Here is a 19455-nt window from a genome sequence, read left to right as displayed (position 1 = left end):
GATTTTACCTCCAGCGTCAGGTCATTCATTGTCTCTGTTTTGTGGTGAATTGCCACAAGTGCAAGAGACTAGCACCATGTGAACTATTGAACTATTTAACCTGTTGAACCCAGGTATCCTAAAACTTAATTAAAGCAACATGGCCTCTAGAGGCCGCTAGAAGGGCTGCATAATGAATTTAGATCCATTTCTGCTTAATGGCTTTTTTTGGTAAACTTGTAGTGAACACTTTAAGTGTAATATTACTGTATATTGAACATAGCACGTTCACTGTGACATTATAAGTTTCAACATCGTAGCCAGATCCAGTCTGAGCTGCTAATCTTATTGCTCCACAGTGTTTTATTGTTTCATACTTTAGTTCATGATCGATATTTTTACTTGTGTATTTTGTGTTTCATGCCTCTGTGTTTTTTGTATAAAATTTGATGACCTGAAGGCAACTTTCCATATTGCTATAATGGCAATTAAGTATTTCTATATTTGATTCTTATGTCTACAGCACAATTATTTATCAGTGATATTTCAGTTGTAAATATCCTAAACTTAAACCTGCACAATGTTACAACCAACGTTTTAATAAATGTAGGCTGTATTGATAAAAAGTAATACAAAATAAGTCCTCAAAGAAGAAAAGAAAAGAAACAGAAAAGGAGATCAAGTGAAATTTGTCTAAGCTTGCTGTGGAACAGCACAATGGTATTTGCCAGTGGAAAAAAATTACCTATGGTTTTTTAGTATCATATTTGACGACCTAAGGATAATTCACCATTTTGCCCTTTTGGCTATTTTTCCCCCCGTATTTATTCAGATGACAACGATACAATTATTTGTTTGTGTTATTTCAGCTGTTCATCCCAAACTCAAATTTACGCAATGCCATAAAACAAAATTTGAATCAATGTAAGTCTATTGCTACACTTTTCCTACAAAGAAAAGAAAAGAAAAGAGAGAAATTGGTTTCGTCTTACAGTTCAACTTCCCATTTGAAAGCAATTAGTGACTTTAATTTATTGCATGGTGAGGCCACATGACCTCCTCACCCCTGTGTTAATGTTTACTAATGTCTACTTAAATGCCCACAACCACTCAGGAGACTTAAGTGTGATCCACTCAACAATGATGAGTCTCTGATTTTGGGACTATATTCTGGCACCTCTGTCATAAATGGCCTAATGCAGTCGTCCCACAGCCTGAACTGAGACCTCCACTGTCTCTGCTTCCCTCCTCACCTCCTCCAGGAGCAGACCTACAGCGAGGTTTGGGGGTGGGTGCAAAGGAGGAGGCGGACCAATGGTGCGACCCCCACAGATGAGCTCCAGAAGGTTTTACCATGCCGAGCGTTTCTCAGAGCGCATTTTGCAGCTGCTGGCTTGGAGAGCGACGGACCCGACGTGCGTAAAACACCCATAAATGTAGATATAGCGACCGCGCCGAGAAGAGAGACAGAAGATATAAGAAGGAAGGAGAAAGTCATCGATCATCAAATTGTTCCAGCACTCACCGGAGGAATTAACCTGAAGCTTCGAGAGGAGAGAGAGAGACTTTGGTAAGACTGAAGAAACCTATGGGACTTGTTTGCTACTAAAAGAAAGACCACTACGCTTTGTTTTGATCCAGTTGTACTTGACGTGGTCTTTGCTTTTAACCGTTTTCGAAGGTGGATGCTTGTGAAGTGATATTTTAAAACCTTGAGAAAGTGGGCTTTTTTCCAACCTCATATGTATATAGTAGCCCAGAGGGAAATACTGAAAACACACAGCCCATGATGCATGTATGGCCTATATGATCACATGGTGGTGTAGAGTTGGACATTCGGCTTTGATCATTAAAGGCAAAAATCGCATGTTTGGTCGTTGGGGAGTGAGCGCCAAGTCCAGATGTCACGACCATGTGCTTCAGGGAGTTATTGACAGATAGTCATCTATTGTCCTGAACCCTGCTGCAGTTCCAGTCCTTTCTCTCGTTGGAGGATGAGCCTGGAAGTTAAAAGACAGATGCAACAGATGAAATGGACATCTGGATTAATAACGCAGTGCCATCCATCCAGATGTTTCCAGCGGTATATTTTATTTTGGTTTGATGAAAGTTTGTGCGTAAATGTGCCCAAGATTCAATTGCTGTGTGAGGGTGGGTTTTACAAGCAGTTCCACGCGATTAATCGATATTCTTACACGTTTCTTTGTAACATGTGCGTTTTTAAAAGCCTCTGAAGCGTGGGACCTTTCTGTACTTTTCTCAGTCTCCACCTCCAAGTTTCGGTGCTCTGCAGCCACATGACACCGGGTTCAACGAAGAGCCGGTTTCCTTTTCCTCCTCCTGCCACCAGAAAACATTGCCCGATCAAAAATGATAGTTTTCTCCTCCTGAATAATGTTCAACCGCACTTATAACACGTCTAAGTGTTGTGCGCTGACGACAGTTCAACAGCAGTAGCTATAACAACCAGTAGCAGCCTTTTAAAGCGCGTTGCCAGTGTAATTGCAGGCTACAAATAGGCCTCCCTTGTGGAGGAAGAGCGCCCTGTGAGTGTGGGAAGTTACTGCTGAACAGGATCTGTGTGCGAACTGAGCTTGTTTCCGTCTGTAATTAGTATGTGCCCAACAAATATGGTTTTTGAAATCTTTTTTTTTTTTACTGAATGAGTAGATGAGGGACAGGACTTTTTGTCTTTTGTGACCTGAAGGTTTGGTGGTTTTGTATTTTTCTTTGAGCAGTGAATGTTTAGGTGATTTTGTTTAATGCTCCAATCCATCAAATCAAATGTCTCCTTTTGTTTTAGCAGACCAGTCATTATTTTGCCTTTTCAAACAAAGATGTCATGATTTGCTGGTTCCAGCCTCTTAATTTTGAGGGTTTGCTGCTTCCTCTTTCTTATCTGGCAGTTAACTGAAATCTTTGGTTCATTGGCTGAAACAGTGATAAGGATGGTGGTACTTTATAGACCCAATGAGAAGAAGATCATTTTCAGATTATCATAAGTAATCACTATTTGAAGCCCTGATAATATGAATGTGTGTTAGGTGAAGGCTACATCATTGTTTACAGAGTTGACAGGTAACTAGCCCCTTAGAGGCTGCGTTATAGCAGGTTGTCAAAATTGTTAATGATAATTCTAACAATGTTTTTTTGCACACTTATTAGTTGTCTGCTGGGACTTTTCAAACATTGTCAAGTTTTTCAGAACCAGCTTCATGTGTCTCGTTAATGTGAAAGATTGAAAACGTTTCCGAGCAGGTTGCAGGTTGTAAGCTTCCATTTTGGAAGAGGTGGTTTTGCAATTTCTGGCCTCGTCTGGTCAGGTGAAGTGAAACAAGGCACTTTGGTCACAGTTGCTTGAGTAGAAGTGATCCCTCGTCATCAACTGTGGCTGCACTGTTGAAAGCACGTAACTACCTGACGTGAAATATCGTATTAAAGTATCAAACCCTGAAAAGTGTGGAAACTTGTAACTGACACGGGGGGGCAGGTAGCCTGTGTAGAGAACCTCTGTGTGTATTCAAGGTGATGCGGGCCAGGGAGGGGAGGTATGTTTTTGACTTTGCCCCCTATCTAAACACCAACACCCTACATGGGTTTTCATGCCGGGTTCATCGCAGTGGAGAGTGAGCAGATAAGCCCGACTGCGGTCATTGACCTCGGTGAGCATGTGTGGCGATCAGAGTGGCTGAGAGTGCGAGCAGGAGCTGGACAGGTGCGCGTTGTGCAGAAGGCCAGTGTGTTATCAATGTGGGAGGCAGCCAGCTGTGCTCCTCCGTCACGCCGAGCAGACCCGTGGATATCGGTGTTCAGCTCGGCCCAAGTTTCAAGTATCACGCCCTCCAGAGGTTATTATTATCTTTGCTAATTTGTGTCACCTGAAGCCCGTTGACATTTTGAGCACCACCACTGCTCTTCATCGCGTGTGTGCGCGTGTGTGCGCGTGCGTGCGCGTGTGTGTGTGTGTTTTTTTTTATTAACTGTGTCAAGAGGCTCTTAATCTGTGGGGTTGGACCAAACCTGGTCATGTGCTGTTGTCTGTTTATATTTATATCACTAGAAAGTCATTGTCCTTTGTTGACATTGGGTATTCAAGTGGAGCCATTTATTTAAGTACAGAATGTACTTGTTGTAGATATGAGTGAACTGATGTAATCCACCATTTGAAAGTTTAAATGTTCTCCCTCCAGGCTTTTTTGATCTTAAACATTTTTGTTTTCCAGCGAAGTGCTTGAACAACTTATGCTTTGTTCATCTTTTGAGAAAGTTCAAACTTTCTCAACTTCTTATATCTTTTATGCTCAGTATTTCTGGACAGCCTAAAAAAATTTACGCCAGTGCTCCGATGATTTTGTTCCTCCTGGAGAAATTAGTCCCAAATATGTTCTCTTAAAAATCTACAGAGAGCCACATGATACTGTTTGTGAACACTTGCAAGAAATAAATCCCTGTAAACTTGACAAGCTACAAACTCCAGTGTATATTGAATTTCAGCTATTAACTGTTATGTAATCTGATGTAATGGTCTGGCTCTTAGACTTACTTACACTTTAGTTTTGAACATTCAAGTCTCAAGTTTTGACCCGAGAAAATCCTGGAACATGTATAAGGCAGCAACAGGCAGATGGTTACTTATAGATAGTTAAAGCAGCTATAATCGACATTTGTATATCAACAATATGAAATGATGTGAAAACCGTGTGATTGGTAGTGATGAACCTACAGAGAATAATCACCTGAATCGCTGACTGCCTTCAGCTACACAAAGCTTTATAGTGATTTTCTCCTCCATCATTTGCGCGATGATCTTTGACCCCTTCAGAAATGATTTGTTATCGCAATATATCGTGACCTTTTGAGTTGATACAGCAAAATTGGTGGGTGTCAGCTGTTTATTCACATATATGGTAGACACAGAGCAGTATTACCATTAATTTAGAGGCATCTTTGCATCCTGTCAAATTTAAGTTTGTTTTCCTTTTAGCTCCATTTTTGGTCTCTACCAACTCCTGTGGTTTCTATGTGGTTTAGTAGCTTAATTCTCCACTGTCATCCTCAGGAAGCTGCTGACTTTTTCTCTCTGGTGTTTTGCTGCTGCACCGGAGGCGCACATTGTTTATTCGAGCTGCTATCGATGAAATGAGGTCGATGAGAGAGAGAGAGAGAGACAAAACAATTAGCTAAAATGTGTTGCAAGGTTCCATGCAGCTGATTATCTCCACAGATTCATGTGATACTTCTCTGTGGGGTTGTTATAATGAGTGGTCACTTTCACCATTTGATTTGTTGTTATAGAAATATTGGTTACGGCCACTTTAATGTAGCCTACTGGTGTGAATATTAATGTTTCAGAATGTAAAGCAGATCTTACAGCCTACAAACATTTCATCATGAATTATTATCTTTTTGATTTTAGTTCATATTTTGCTGCTAATATAAATATCTGATCAGATTTATTAACGGCTTTAACATTTGTAAAAAAAATGTACAACCTTCCAGTACAACTGTTTCTAGCACTGTCACCTATATTGATTGTGCTGGAAGAGGCTCATTGATATTGATAAATTACGTTCTTTCATTTTATGGTTACTGGGTTCATGAGAGGCAGAATTTATTGCAGGGTTTTTGCTCAGCGTTGCACAGATTTTCCTTTTTTATGTGTCCTCACACTGTCAACAATGATTCAGTACTTGTGAGTTGAACATAGATCTGTTGTGTTTATTGTTGCCTGAATTCAAGGCCTAACAGATCTGTACCAACATGATGCTGTAAACAAAAACTCAAGTGTTGCAGTCATACCCATAACTTTCTACAATATGTTTGAAACATTTGACATTTCGGAAATGCATCTGTCAACGCTTTATGAAAGGCAAATTTCAGGGGTCCAGTTGTCATCACTCCTGCCTTCATGTTGCAAATTAACTGGATTAATAAAGCAGGACAGGCTTATTCGCTATAGTTTGATGTTGCCTCACAAATCATCACTTTAACAACAGCTCAGCTCAATATTCCCACCTTGTGTGAACACAGATTGTAGTGGCCGTTTGTAAAACAGCCTATTAAACTGTATCTTGGCTCCTTATCTCACTGTGGAACGACTGCTTCCTTTTATGATCTCTTAAACCATTCAGTCAGTCTGTGTGCGGAGACAGCCTGCATATACATCCACATTCATTCTGCAATTATGCTTTAATAAACATTGTTTTGACTTCCTTTTATATTGGATATCATATCCAAGCACACCTTGATTTGGCAGATTTATTTATTCATATTATTTTATTCACTGTATGGAGCTGCCACACAGACTTGAGTGTTGAGTTGTCTATCATAGAATTTTTATACAATTAGTTTTTAGCATCTACACAAAGTTCTGTGTGTGCGTGTGTGTTCTCATGCATCACACGACATCCACAAATGCAGCTAGCATGTAAATTGTTAAATATGTTGTTACACGTAAACCCTGAGTAGCTGTTTACTTTTCACGTTCGTTAAGTTAGCACGCTGAGTGACTTTTTACAGGAAATGAAAAAACATTTTCATCATAAGAAAATAGGTTATAAAACAAATCCAGCTACCTAGCGGTGGGTTGCCATCCATAAATGTTGCATACTGCCATCTACTGGTGAGTGTACTCTAAAATTTTGCTTCACACGAATGAGTTGACATACAAATGATCTACACGTTGTAAATCACAGGCACAGATGCATATTTACAGATTGAAAATGACTCCGAATTTATACGTGGGTTGCGTTTGTACGAGTTATGTAACACAACATTTGACTGTGGAATAGTTTTGTGTTTTACCACCATAGTGTTCCTCTGTCCCCAGCAGGCACGTGGCTGAGGATGAGCTGGTGCTGCCAGGCGCTCTTGGCTGAACCTCGTGCCTGATACACCACCACATGGGCATCTCCTCATGTGCATGTGCTCGCCCACTGCCCCACACTTATCCCCTGCCTCTCCTGTTTTATGTCCAACTCTCACAGCAAGAGATGGGAAGTCATTGTTGAGAGTGCAGCTACATTTCTCCTCAGGATAAAATCTTTTACAAACAGCTGTTCCCTTCTCTCGCAGTAATGGACAAAAAGAGCGAACAGCTTATCATCATTCCCTCGCCCACCTGTTCAAACACTTTAAATGTCATGCAAGTCCAGTAACTTAGAATTGCACTTTTCACTCTCGTGCCCCTTCATGGCCGATTGGTTGCATAACAGAACTCACTGTGGGCTGCAGGAGAGTGCACGGGTGTAAGGTGACCCCCCCCTGTTGGGAGAAGAGGATATGCTCATAGGGCATTTTGCCAGATACACAGGAAGCAGTATTCTGTAACAGTAAATATAGTTCCAACCGTTTTCTGAGAACATTTCATCTCATGATGTAGAAACCGTATGTTCCTTATCACCAGTGGGTGAGCTGTACTCCCATCTGTTAGGGAGGTTTGCAGAAGTTCTGGAAAAGAACATTTTCACAACTTGGCAGCTTTTACCTTCAAGATACCGAGGGACTTTCTTATTTTATATTTTGGACACCGCAGGGAAGTCCCCCAGGATACAGAGAGGTGAACAAAGAGGTAGATGACAGGCATCAATGTCAAGTGTCAGCTTTATCTTTAAATTTTGCATCGCCTTCCACCCCCATAAACAATGAGTCAATGTCCCTTATTTTGAACCACAATTTGTGCATACATGGTATTTACAGTAATCCATTTATACTGCTAATTAACCTGGTATTATTACACATCAAGCTGCATGCATACAAACTGTTATGGCTGTATCGGAAATATCAATTTAATCGTTTTGTTGACTTATAAACAAAATACTTTGCGATTTAATGTGAAATATGTGTTTCAACTCACAGCAACGCGTCCCCTTCAAATACCAGCTCTGTCAAGTCTTTAACAAGCTGTCTCGGATCATCTTGACGGACATGTTTATGGACGCACATTTAGTTAAACTGTTTGTGCCTCCCCTTCAGTCGTCACCAGATTCGATTACGCTGCAGGAATAACCCCACCGCCGAGTCTGTTTAGCTACCTGATCTGTAAATGTTCTAGTCTGTACATGTCAGATGTTTCAGATCTGTCACATGGATATACACAGCTGATGAACTGCAAAGCTGTGCAGTATAGTGACCTATAAATTGAATGTTTATAGTTTAATACCTTTAACAGAGAACTGCAAGAGATCAATGTGGCCATACGGGTATTTTGGATTTCCTATAGGCCCAGAGAACATCTGGAAATACTTCATATTATTTCTCTAATCATTCCCGATAGAGTTTTTTGTAGTTGTAAAAAAAAAATGGCTGAATAAGTAAATTCATTATTTGGGGCTTCCTCTGCTTATTGCGTTTATCACTGAAACTGAGAAGCAAGTGACAGTTTTTCTTTACAGCCCCTCAGACCTTTTCAGTGGTTGCATTTATCCTTATGCAGAGTCATGAGATTCATAGTATGAACAGAGATGGCCATTAGAGATGGAGACGCTTTTTTTTCTTCGAACATCACAATAGTTTTATTTCACATATTGGATTCTGACCGAAAGCAATGGAAAAATGAATAAAATATAAACCTGTATTTGTAAAAGAAATACAGAGCCTACGTGAATATGGCTTTATAAGAGAAGAAGGTTCTGACTGTCAGGGTAGTTGGTTCTTCTTTTGTCTTAGATGAACCTGAGTAATAGATACTTGCAGATAACATAAACTTTATTTAAACAATGCATGGAAACAAATTGAATTCCACCTACTTTCCTTCACAAAGGTCACTGATAAAAAAAGTTTTGTCACCCAAGACACAGTTTAACCTCCGTTTGCAAACATACACCACATGTGATATAAATGAGGTCGAACATATGACGCATAGCTACAGTTCAGTATGGCAACAAACAAGGGATCATATGGGTGGAAAAAGGCCATAATGAGCTTGTTGCTGTATTCACTGTAAATACAGTGTCCTCGTGTGGTTCCTGTTGGCTGGAATATGTCTCGATCCACGTTTTCTGGTTCTTCAGTTGTTATTCTACCTAATGTGGTTTTTAAGGGAAAGTTTCAGTCACCTCTGCAAATGTATCATTGCATGTGTTGTAGTAACAGGAAGAACTGACGTCATTTGAAATCACCTTATGTTACTTGTTATGTTCGATAGGTTTAAATAGGATAATTTGGACTTGGATTGATCATCAATTTCTTTACACTACCTCATTATTGTGTTGTATATTGCATCCACTGTCACTTTGTTTTATGCCTCTCAAGTTTCCAGCAGTGGTTCAGCATCAATGGCCACTCGTGTGCACAGTGTGAATGGCAGTAACAGTGAGAGGACACTCTGAACACAACTGAGCTGCTGTGCACTGGACACAGCAGAAGCAGCAAACAACAAGTTATTGTCTCTCTGAGTGAAATGGTAAAGAGGATTCACTGGGGTTGTGGATGTACAAGTGGGATAATCGTTTCCTGGTTGACAAATATATACGTCTTAATATCGCAGCCACAGCAAACCCCAAACAAGTACAAATAAAGGGAACATGTGTAATTAAAGTATTACATTAATGACTGTTTTGCAAACTGCTTTGTCTGTAATTTCACGGAGGGTATTGTTGTGAGGGATTTGGTTTTGTTTTATCACATTTTCGCTTAAATCCGTCATTAAAAACGAGGGCTGTAACACTGAGAATCTGCCGGCTTATGACTTTACACAAAACACTAGAGCAAACAAAATGTAAAAAAAAACAAACTCAAATAGACCATGGCCTTTGACCGTGTGGTCTGGACGTGTTTGCCTTGCTCAGTAACAAAGTTCTGGAAAACACAAAGAAGTTTTCTTTCACATTTTCCAGCATTTTATCGCAACGCGGGATCATTTACAGCTGCTGTCTGTCGGCAGAGGTTTCAGTGAGTGAATTGATGAGTGTGTAAACGGGGGCAGGTCCCGGGTGTCGGAACTCACAGCGTCAACAGCAGTTAGTCACTCCAGCAGAGAAATGTTAGATATAAGGATTCATGATGTCTGACACTGAGGGCAGGGTTTCAGAAACCTGACATGCCTGAATAGTAACTCCAGAAATATTCCTGCTCGACCAAACAGAAACTTTCTGTTCACTCTGACACTGTAAGTCTGTGAAATTAAATGGAATTAAATGGCCACAGTGAACAAGAATTATGACATCTTTGCCAAACTAATGTAAAACTGCTGTTTAAAGGGGACATAGCATGCCCATTTTACCACAAGTTGATATGGTTCCTTGGGGTCTTAATGAAATGTCTGTAACATACTTTGGTCAAAATACCACAAGGATCATTTAAAACAGCCCTCCACAGAGTGACCTGTTTTGAGTGCCTGTTCCTTTAAATGCTCCCCCCTCTCCCCCCATGATTTTAAACGATATAAATTACATATTTGATATGATATAAATTATCAAATATGCATCCCATACTTTGTATTCCCCTTCTGTTGTCCTGGAGTTTTAATTTTCCCAATCACATAATTAAATGTCCCCCTCTGCCCATCCACTACAAGCACACAAGCAGACAGACAGAGAGAGAAAGAGAGGTGGGGGGGGGGGGGGGGGTATGAAGGCCATTTAGGGAGACTTCCAGTGCCTTGTTACGACACAAAACCCAGGAAGCTCAATCGAGTCACTCAAGCATGACGTTTCTGACTTAGAGGAACCATAACAAAACGTGTGTTTTTGGGTTGGTAGACATGCCAGATACCCACATTAACGTGTAGAAGCACTAACAAAGTGGAATTTGCATGCTATGTCCCCTTTAAGATCATAATGTTGCTCACTAAAGAAAAACACAATCGTCTAAAACATGAAATATTCAGAGCTTAATAATCAGATATGATTGACAATGCTGCAGAAACAACCCAAAGAAGTATTTAATGTTTATTTTTTTCCACACTCCCTTTATAGGAAATTGATTTATGACTGAAATTGACTTATGACTGAAAATATAATTCTAGGGCCTTGCTTTGTATTTTAAATGAAGTCTTTTCTGCTCTCACCCTAGATATTTTGACCTTTTGTCGGACACAAACGAGCCAAAAAGAAACGACTTGAATTATGGAGCCTGCTCAGTCAGAGGCGAACATCATATCCAACGGGAAAAGCCACGACCCCGGGGACGACACGAGTGTGCCAATGAAGTCATTTCTCGAGGAGGATCAGTGAGTGTACTTCTGTTGCTCCACACACACATGAATGGCTGCTCTGTGTTGCTTCTATAGCGGTGATCGCATTAAGCCCAGCATGTGTCCATCACTTTTTATACTGTCTGTCTGTATTAGTTACACTTGAAAACCACACTAAGCTTAAGCCACAAAAGCCTTTTGTACCTGTTTTCCATTAATATGAATTGGATAATGGATGTAATGAATGAAGTGTGACTTACCTCCTGCACAATCTTCACTCTTTTCTAAATGCATGTGCTCACTTCAATGGGTGGATCCATATACAGAAATGGCACTCAAACAGTCAGGTATGTTTCTTCCCACTGCATTTGTTTTCATAATGCACAAAAATAAGCTTGCCACTTTAACCCCTGTCTGCAGCAGATACATGTGCGTTTTTTGGCAGTAGAAAAAAAGACCATCATTTAATAGACCAACATTTTCCCACCGTAGATTTGATGATCCTGACGTAGGACTGGAAAATGAAGAATTTCTGCCCAGTGCTGATGGAAAGAAACCCCCGCGCTTCACAGACGTAAGTGTTTGCCAGACTTTGCTGATTTAAAACAGAAAGAACATTATGGTTTTCATATGTCATATATTTATTGTATGCTTTTGTTTTTTTTCCCTCAGTTTGAAGGAAAGACCTCCTTTGGCATGTCTGTCTTCAACCTGGGCAATGCTATCATGGGCAGTGGAATCCTGGGATTGGCCTACGCCATGGCCAACACTGGCATACTCCTCTTCTTGTGAGTAAATAAGAAGGAAAGAGAAACAGAGGCCATTTGCCAAACCTAAGCTTGAATCTACCCAATGTTCAAAAACTGGAATAGATTGTCGTGTCCGTGAAGTGGTTAACTTATCTGATGATATCCGAAATCTCTGTCTATCTCGAGAACTGTTCATCTTATCAGCGTCACACTTGGCATGAGTTTTGTTAAAGGCCCAAGGAAGTGCAGGGTCGAATCTTTGTTGCGATTAGGACATGCAAAACGTTTAATAAACAGGGGACCAGTGCTCTGTACCAAACCGCGGCTGGGACCCAACAATGCAAGTGACGTTGTCGAAGTGCGTGTTCACAAAAACTGCAATGACAACTGATTCTCCAGCTCGGGGGTTCTTCATACTGAGTCGAGCTTCACTGAACTTTAAACAAACAAGTGAACAGCCCTTTGTGCAGCAGCGGCGACGCAGGTTCGCCGGCCATTAGTTGTCATGACGTATTTACTGCAGGTCACTTCTACAGTTTCAGAGAGAAAAGCTGCTACCAGGATCACCACAGGCCAAACAACCAGCCCCTTCTGAAACAGGCAGGTTATGAATGAGCTCTGCACTACTTAAAAAACACATGTCATAAGCAGTATGACGTCATGAGTATTTCTAATGTACATAATAGGAAAATTCCAGTAGGAGTGAGCTGCACTGGTTGTGTGATGGTGGTGGAAGTTACTTATAGAAGTGATTGTCTGTCATGACATCTGCTAACATGTTATGTCCCATGATCTGGTCGTCTGCCATCGTGCCCTTTTTCTAAAGGGTTAGGGTTAAGGCCCCCCCCCCTTGTTGCCACATGGAGACACCAGAAAGGCCACAGCTCAAAATAATCAAACCTCCAGACCCTGTGTGAGGCATCTGGTTGGCTCAACTTCCTTCTGCTCCATGCAGGCTGCTGCCGTCAGACCACCACCCTGCTGGTCTCGCCCTTATAGTCTGTGTTTGTTTAGCTGCAAAGCGAGTGGTGGGACAGGAATAGAGACAGGCCTCAGTGTTTCCCTCAACTGAGGAGGAAAAGTGGAGGTCAGATCGACGTGAGAGCTTTGGAAGAGTAGCTCCTCTGATGAAGAGGAGCCATCTCTTTCTGTTGGGAGTAAGGTCAGCGATGCTAAAACTAGAGCTGGTGACTTCTGATTTGAAGTAACTGAATCATTGTGGCAGAAGGAGCGAGAGACATTTCTGCTGCATCTTAGCGAGTTTTCAAAGCTGAGGGTTAAAGATCATCAACACCATTACGACAACGTGTCCAACAAGACACACAACAAACAAGCAAATCAAAGTTGACCACAGAGATGATATGGAAACCACAGGAGGTGCATCCCTCCTTTTATTACAAGCACAAGATCACGCTGTGTGTGAAAACATATAACCCCCCTGCATGAATAACATGACATTTAAATGGAAAGCCACACACTGTAAAGCATAGCATATTGTGTTTTCCAAAAAAGCTTGTATATATTTTTGTCATATTTATTGTTTGTAAGTGACTAGTGTACATATAATATCCAACTGTTATTTTTATATATGACTATTGACAGGGCAAGGGCACCTCAGGGGCCAATCAGATTTCAGCTAAATCCTAAGATCCCTAGAACATGTTTATTCCCTATATTGTAAATTTAAAAAAAATTAAAAATTAAACAAACAAAAATCTGTTTTTCTTGTGCTTCATATCTCTATAAGCTCCGATAATTTATAAGTGAAAAAGTACATTGCATAGGAATTCGGACACATTCTTCAGGGCACATAGTCACCTATGTGTGTTTTTATTACAACATGTTTGTTCCTTGATCCACCAGCCACAAAACAAACATGCGTTCTCAGCGCTCGTCTGGATATTTCCAGTGCAGAAATAGAGCCGCCATGAAAAGCCAGGCCACTTGCTGAATATTGCACAAGGGGGGTCAGGATCCAGAGAAGGATGTCCTCTTCTTTTAGACATGGCATCAAACTCCAAGGGATTTTTCTCACAGGAACAAATAAACTCTTGTTTGTGAGTTGAGGGAGCTCAGGTGGTTTTATAACAGCTTTTCAGTGACATCTCAGGGCTTACAGAGATGTGCCAGAGGGAAAGACTCCAGTCGTGTCTATACAAGGAACACATGAGCGCAGAGAAATGCTGGGAAAAGGCCTGAGAAAGGTGATTGATTCGGGCTCCCCCTGTGACTCGTCAGGAATGCTCATGTGAAAGCGCTCGCTCAAGACTCTGCGCCTCTGTAGGAGGGACACTGCATCTTGTTAGATGAAAGGGGTTATGGGAAATAGCATTTATCATGCGTAGGACTATTGACCTTTATCAATGGAGTACAGTTATATTGATTTTAATGACAAAAGTCTTAACATTTGAAGAATGCTTCCTTGTGTTTCATGTGTATTATTCGTTTCAACTATTGGTATTGTGTTACAATAATACAATTAGCATTGAGCAGCTTCAGGATGTGGACGTAGACACAAATGAAAGAATTTTAGGGCTGTACTCCAAACTATGCAGATTTTGGAGAAATACAAAGGTTAACATGTAAACAGCAGCAAAACAGTGTTTGACTTTCCCTGTTGTGTCGTGTCTCAGGTTTCTTCTGACTGCAGTAGCAGCGTTGTCATCTTACTCCATTCATCTGCTGCTCAAAGCCTCGGGCATTGTGGGTAAGCCATGCATAATGTCCAAGTCTTCTGTAGGGAAATGGTGCAACTACATGTTGCACCATTATATCAGTGAAACGACCATAATCTTAAACCTCCAATACTTCTGATATGGATTAAATCAAAGTGATCATACCAAAAAAATGTTAGACGCTGATTAAGGACCTTTCAGCAAATTCACAAAAAAGCAAACTAACAAAAATCTACATTTACATTATATTTCAACTTTTACTACACATCATTTTTTACGATAAGAAATTGAATTAGATGATTCTAGAACCTGTCACAGAACAATGTTTATAGTATTTAGTCAAATATTAAAACTGTGAAAATGACACATAGTTCCTGACTCAACAAGCACACATACTTTCTTTTGTTATTTTTTATTGTGTTGCCCGAAGAGACATCTCAGCAAACATAACTGAGTAATAAGTATTGTTTGTAATGTGTTTACAGGGATTCGAGCTTATGAACAGCTGGGCTACAGAGCCTTTGGCACTCCTGGAAAAATGGCCGCTGGTATTGCAATTACCCTGCAGAATATTGGAGGTGAGGAGTTTAATGTGATCACAACACACTATGTCACTTGTTCGCTGAAAACCCTGCAGCAGAAAACATGAATTACACATCATTAAATGGATCAGGGTTTATACCCCACTGACCCCACCATCACACATCTTTATTTTCTTAAACCACCAGTATTACTGTGGCTTTGTTCCAGGCGGTACATCTCTTTAATTGTGGGGAATAGGTTTGTTTTAAGATCAAAGACAAGGATACCTGTTTTTAAACTGCTTAAACTGCTGTGTTCCCATGAATAAGAGATCATCCAGCCTAAGTCGTTGGATGATCAAATGACCAAATCTTTGTTGAGACACATTAGACTGTCATTACTTTATTTCAGCAGGATGGTGCGTTACATTTGTAACGCTCAGTCAACATTTCTTCTTTTAGCTCAGCCCGAAAGCAGAACTAACCAGAACTGATATCTCCGCCAAGGCTCGGCAGTCCCCTCCAATTCTATGAAGCTGGACCAAAGTTCACACATAACAGCTCCCTAAATTTACCTGATTATTTTCATCAAGTTCCATCAATTATTTCCAAGGAAATTGGTGGAAAAAAAGCCAAATATTGTATAATGTTGGAATGAAAAAAGAGAAAAAGAAATCCAGGGTCCGCCCCCTCCCCTTTTTTCCGGATCCATGGGTTCTTTCTTGGCACATGTTCCATCCTCCCTTCCAAGTTCAGTAATGTGTAATCTTATTGACAAACCAACAAAGTAACAGACAGGATTGCTGTGTGTCCTCTGATACTATGTAAGATCATATTTAAGATCACATTTCCCTAAAGCCAGAGCGATTTCATTAAATTGCTGGTTTTGTCAAACCAACTGTCCAAATCTCAAAGAATTTACTATCCTGTAAAAGCAGCAGATCCTTACATTTGAGAAGCTAGATCTAGAAAATGCTTTGTATTCTTGCTTATAAAAAACAATACAATTTATTGTCAAAATAGTCCCAATTATCGGTTAACTATCAGTTTTATTTTCACTCAACGTAAATGTTTTATGCTTTTTCAGAGCATTAAAATGCTGGTGGGGAAATACTGTAAATTAGTTTTATAAAAAATGTATATTAATTTGTTAAGTAGCCCAAATGGAATTTCTTGATAAAATAATCTTTAAAAAAAAATTATATAAATATATTTTTGATTGTATGATGTAACCTATCCTCTGTAGGGTACTGGAATTCCCAGAAAACCTTTTTTTTGCAGGGGACATGACCTTGATGTCCGCAGTTGCACCGCGGCTGCTGCTCCGTCACTTACACAAACACAGTGTGATAACTGTTCTTGTGACATGGCTTCTCTGATGTCTGTTTGCTCATGTCTGACAGCGCACTCGACCACGCTTGGCCACACATGTTCACGTTTCCTCTCTCCTGTCCCGTTACAGCCATGTCCAGCTACCTGTACATCGTCAAATCGGAGTTACCTCTGGTCATCCAAACGTTCCTGAAGGCCGACCCCAGCTCTGAGTGAGTGTTATCATCTACGTGCTTTTCAGCATTAACACCCCTGCGCTGCTTGTGAAAGGCACATGACTCCTGCCTGCTGTTGCCCCAGAGCTCAGACACTGTGTGCAGGGTCAAGGGGCCTGGCAGAGCATGTGGGCAGTGAGTATGTCAGTTTGCACCATTCATTGATTCAGTCAGGGTGGGGGTGTGATGAGAACGGTGGCTTGTAATTGGCTGAGTAACAGCAGGGGGGGGGGGGGGCACAGTTGGATATCAGTCAGTTGTGTATACACTCGACATAAACCTTGCGTAGTCGATCTCTGTTCACGTCAGAGTCAGAGTCTTGCCACAGACACTCTGCATATGGCCATGGAGGACTCTAGTGGTTTCCAGCTGCCTGTTCAAATCTAAAAACAAACCTCGTGCTGAATACGACTTGCAGCAACTACAGATATGAACTCTCCTTTTAAAATATCCTGGACGTGGAAGATAAATAATCACAAACAAATATATCTTCAGAAATGTCAGCAACACCTTGTGTTTTAGATTTTGGAGCTAAACAACCAGAAAGTCTTCTCGGGGATTATACATTAAAGGGGACATAGCATGCAAATTCCACTTTGTTAGTGCTTCTACAGGTTAATGTGGGTATCTGGCATGTCTACCAACCCAAAAACTCTGGGGAAAAAACACTTGCGCGTTTTGTTATAGTTCCTCTAAGTCAGAAACGTCATGCTTGAGCGACTCGATTGCGCTTCCTGGGTATTGTTTCGTAACAAGGAACTGGAAGTCTCCCTACATGGTCTTGGCCCACCCCACCCCCCGTCCCCCCACACTCGTTACTTCCGGGTTTACACCGGAGGCTGCGAGGCAGCGCAGCGCCGTTCCCAAGCACACAGCCGGGCTGTTCACACGGGACGAGCATTTCTCCGCTGGTCAGCCCGCGATTCACTCACATGTGGCATTTGTCTGGATCGTTGGGACTGGGAGGCTGCAGCAGCTGCTCGGGAGCGACCGCTCGCTCTCCCGTGCGTGAGCTGGAATTTGTGTCAGCGCCACACAGCCAACAGTGTGGAAGACTTCCGCAGTGTTCAGCTCTACTGTAACCCCCGAACCCCGACATTCAACGGGTACAACAACAAGCGGAGAAAGCAGAATCGCGGGCTGACCTTATATATACAGTCTATGGGGCTGACCAGCGCGGAGAAATGCTCGTCCCGTGTGAACAGCCAGGCGGCTGCGCGCTGGAGAATGGCGCTGCGCTGCCTCGCAGCAGTCTTCCACACTGCCAGCTGTGTGGAAGACTTCCGCAGTGTTCAGCTCTACTGTACGCCGGGTTACAGTAGTTACGCCGGGGTACAGTAGTTACGCCGGGGTACACCGGACGCGGAAGCGCCGCTGCGAGGCAGCGCAGCGCCGTTCTCCAGCGCGCAGCCGCCTGGCTGTTCACACGGGACGAGCATTTCTCCGCTGGTCAGCCCCATAGACTGTATATATAAGGTCAGCCCGCGATTCTGCTTTCTCCGCTTGTTGTTGTACCCGTTGAATGTCGGGGTTCGGGGGTAAATGATGGTCTTCATAGCCCCCCCCCCCCCCCACCTCTCTTTCTCTCTCTGTCTGTCTGCTTGTGTGCTTGTAGTGGATGGGCAGAGGGGGACATTTAATTATGTGATTGGGAAAATTAAAACTCCAGGACAACAAGGGGAATACAAAGTATGGGATGCATATTTGATAATTTATATCATATAAAATATGTAATTTATATCGTTTAAAATCATGGGGGGAGAGGGGGGAGGGGGGAGCTGGCTCATTAGCATTTAAAGGAACAGGCACTCAAAACAGGTCGCTCTGTGGAGGGCTGTTTTATACAGGGTAAAAAGGGTGCTGTTTTATATGATCCTTGTGGTATTTTGATCAAAGTATGTTACAGACATTTCATTAAGACCCCAAGGAACCATATCAACTTGTGGTAAAATGGGCATGCTATGTCCCCTTTAAATGAAACACACAATACACACAAAAAAGAGATTTTGAAATGAATGCCATACTCTTACAAGAATAAAGTTGTAATTTAATATTATAAGAACTAAACTGACACTCAGAAAAACACATGTCTCCAACAAGGCCTAACACCCCCAACAGGCCCCTATGAAATGACTTTTGCATTGTATTAGGATGTGCACCAAATTACATCAGAACCCTGAACATGCCAGACTTTTCTCATCATGATCCATTAATGATTCTCTGAGAATTCACAAAAATCAAAAACACAATCCCGCCCCCCCGATCTGGACCAAAGTTTAATGGCTTCTCCCCTTGTAATTTTTGTGTATTCCTGCAAAGCGAACAGACAGACAAACAAATGCAGACGTAAGCATGACCCACTTGGCAGAGTTAATAAAGACAAAAAAAGATGCAGATGTAACCAACAATCACCTTTTATAGTCGACTACGACCAGACATTTACTCCTCTACATGAGAGGCCACTTCCTCCAAGTCCCTTTTGGTTCTTTCTTCAGGATAAACTCAGTTTCTTGCACAATCTATTCAAAGTCCTGATACTGTGATAATGTGGTGCTGATGAGACAAAAGATGAAGTGTTTTGTGATTTGTGAAACTTGTACTAGAGTTTAACTTCACAAAATGCTGCACAATCCTCATTTTAATGCAGGCGACAGGCTGATCTTCTGATATCCATCAAATCAAATATACTTTATTGTCCCCATGGGGACATTTTTCTTGGGCCAAAGTGCTACCGCAGCTGCAGAACAGTACATTATACAACAGAATAACAGTCCACAAGGACATATCGTGTAAGATTCAGAATAAAAACGATAATAATAAAAGTGAGTTGACTATTGCCCTTAAAACCCT

At 41.4% G+C, this 19455-nt stretch overlaps 1 protein-coding gene across 2 annotated transcripts in view; it reads left to right on the top strand.

Moving 5' to 3' along the window:
- Positions 1-1202: 1202 nt before the first annotated feature.
- Positions 1203-19455, top strand: part of slc38a3b (solute carrier family 38 member 3b) — a 29244-nt gene continuing 10991 nt past the window's right edge. Inside the window, exons 1-8 of one of the 2 annotated variants that reach the window (XM_034584533.1) lie at positions 1207-1549; positions 10993-11149; positions 11440-11460; positions 11606-11687; positions 11786-11901; positions 14496-14569; positions 15023-15115; positions 16521-16602. In XM_034584533.1, coding sequence (XP_034440424.1) covers positions 11046-11149; positions 11440-11460; positions 11606-11687; positions 11786-11901; positions 14496-14569; positions 15023-15115; positions 16521-16602 — 572 coding nt within the window. In that variant the 5' untranslated portion in view covers positions 1207-1549; positions 10993-11045. Of the gene's footprint in view, positions 1550-10992; positions 11150-11439; positions 11461-11605; positions 11688-11785; positions 11902-14495; positions 14570-15022; positions 15116-16520; positions 16603-19455 lie in introns of both variants that reach the window. The other variant, XM_034584534.1, reaches the window with a different exon arrangement.

Source organism: Hippoglossus hippoglossus, chromosome 5 (assembly GCF_009819705.1).
Source record: "Hippoglossus hippoglossus isolate fHipHip1 chromosome 5, fHipHip1.pri, whole genome shotgun sequence".
Lineage (NCBI taxonomy): Eukaryota > Metazoa > Chordata > Actinopteri > Pleuronectiformes > Pleuronectidae > Hippoglossus > Hippoglossus hippoglossus.
Note: the sequence above shows the minus strand (reverse complement) of the source record. Positions and strands in the feature narration are given on the sequence as shown.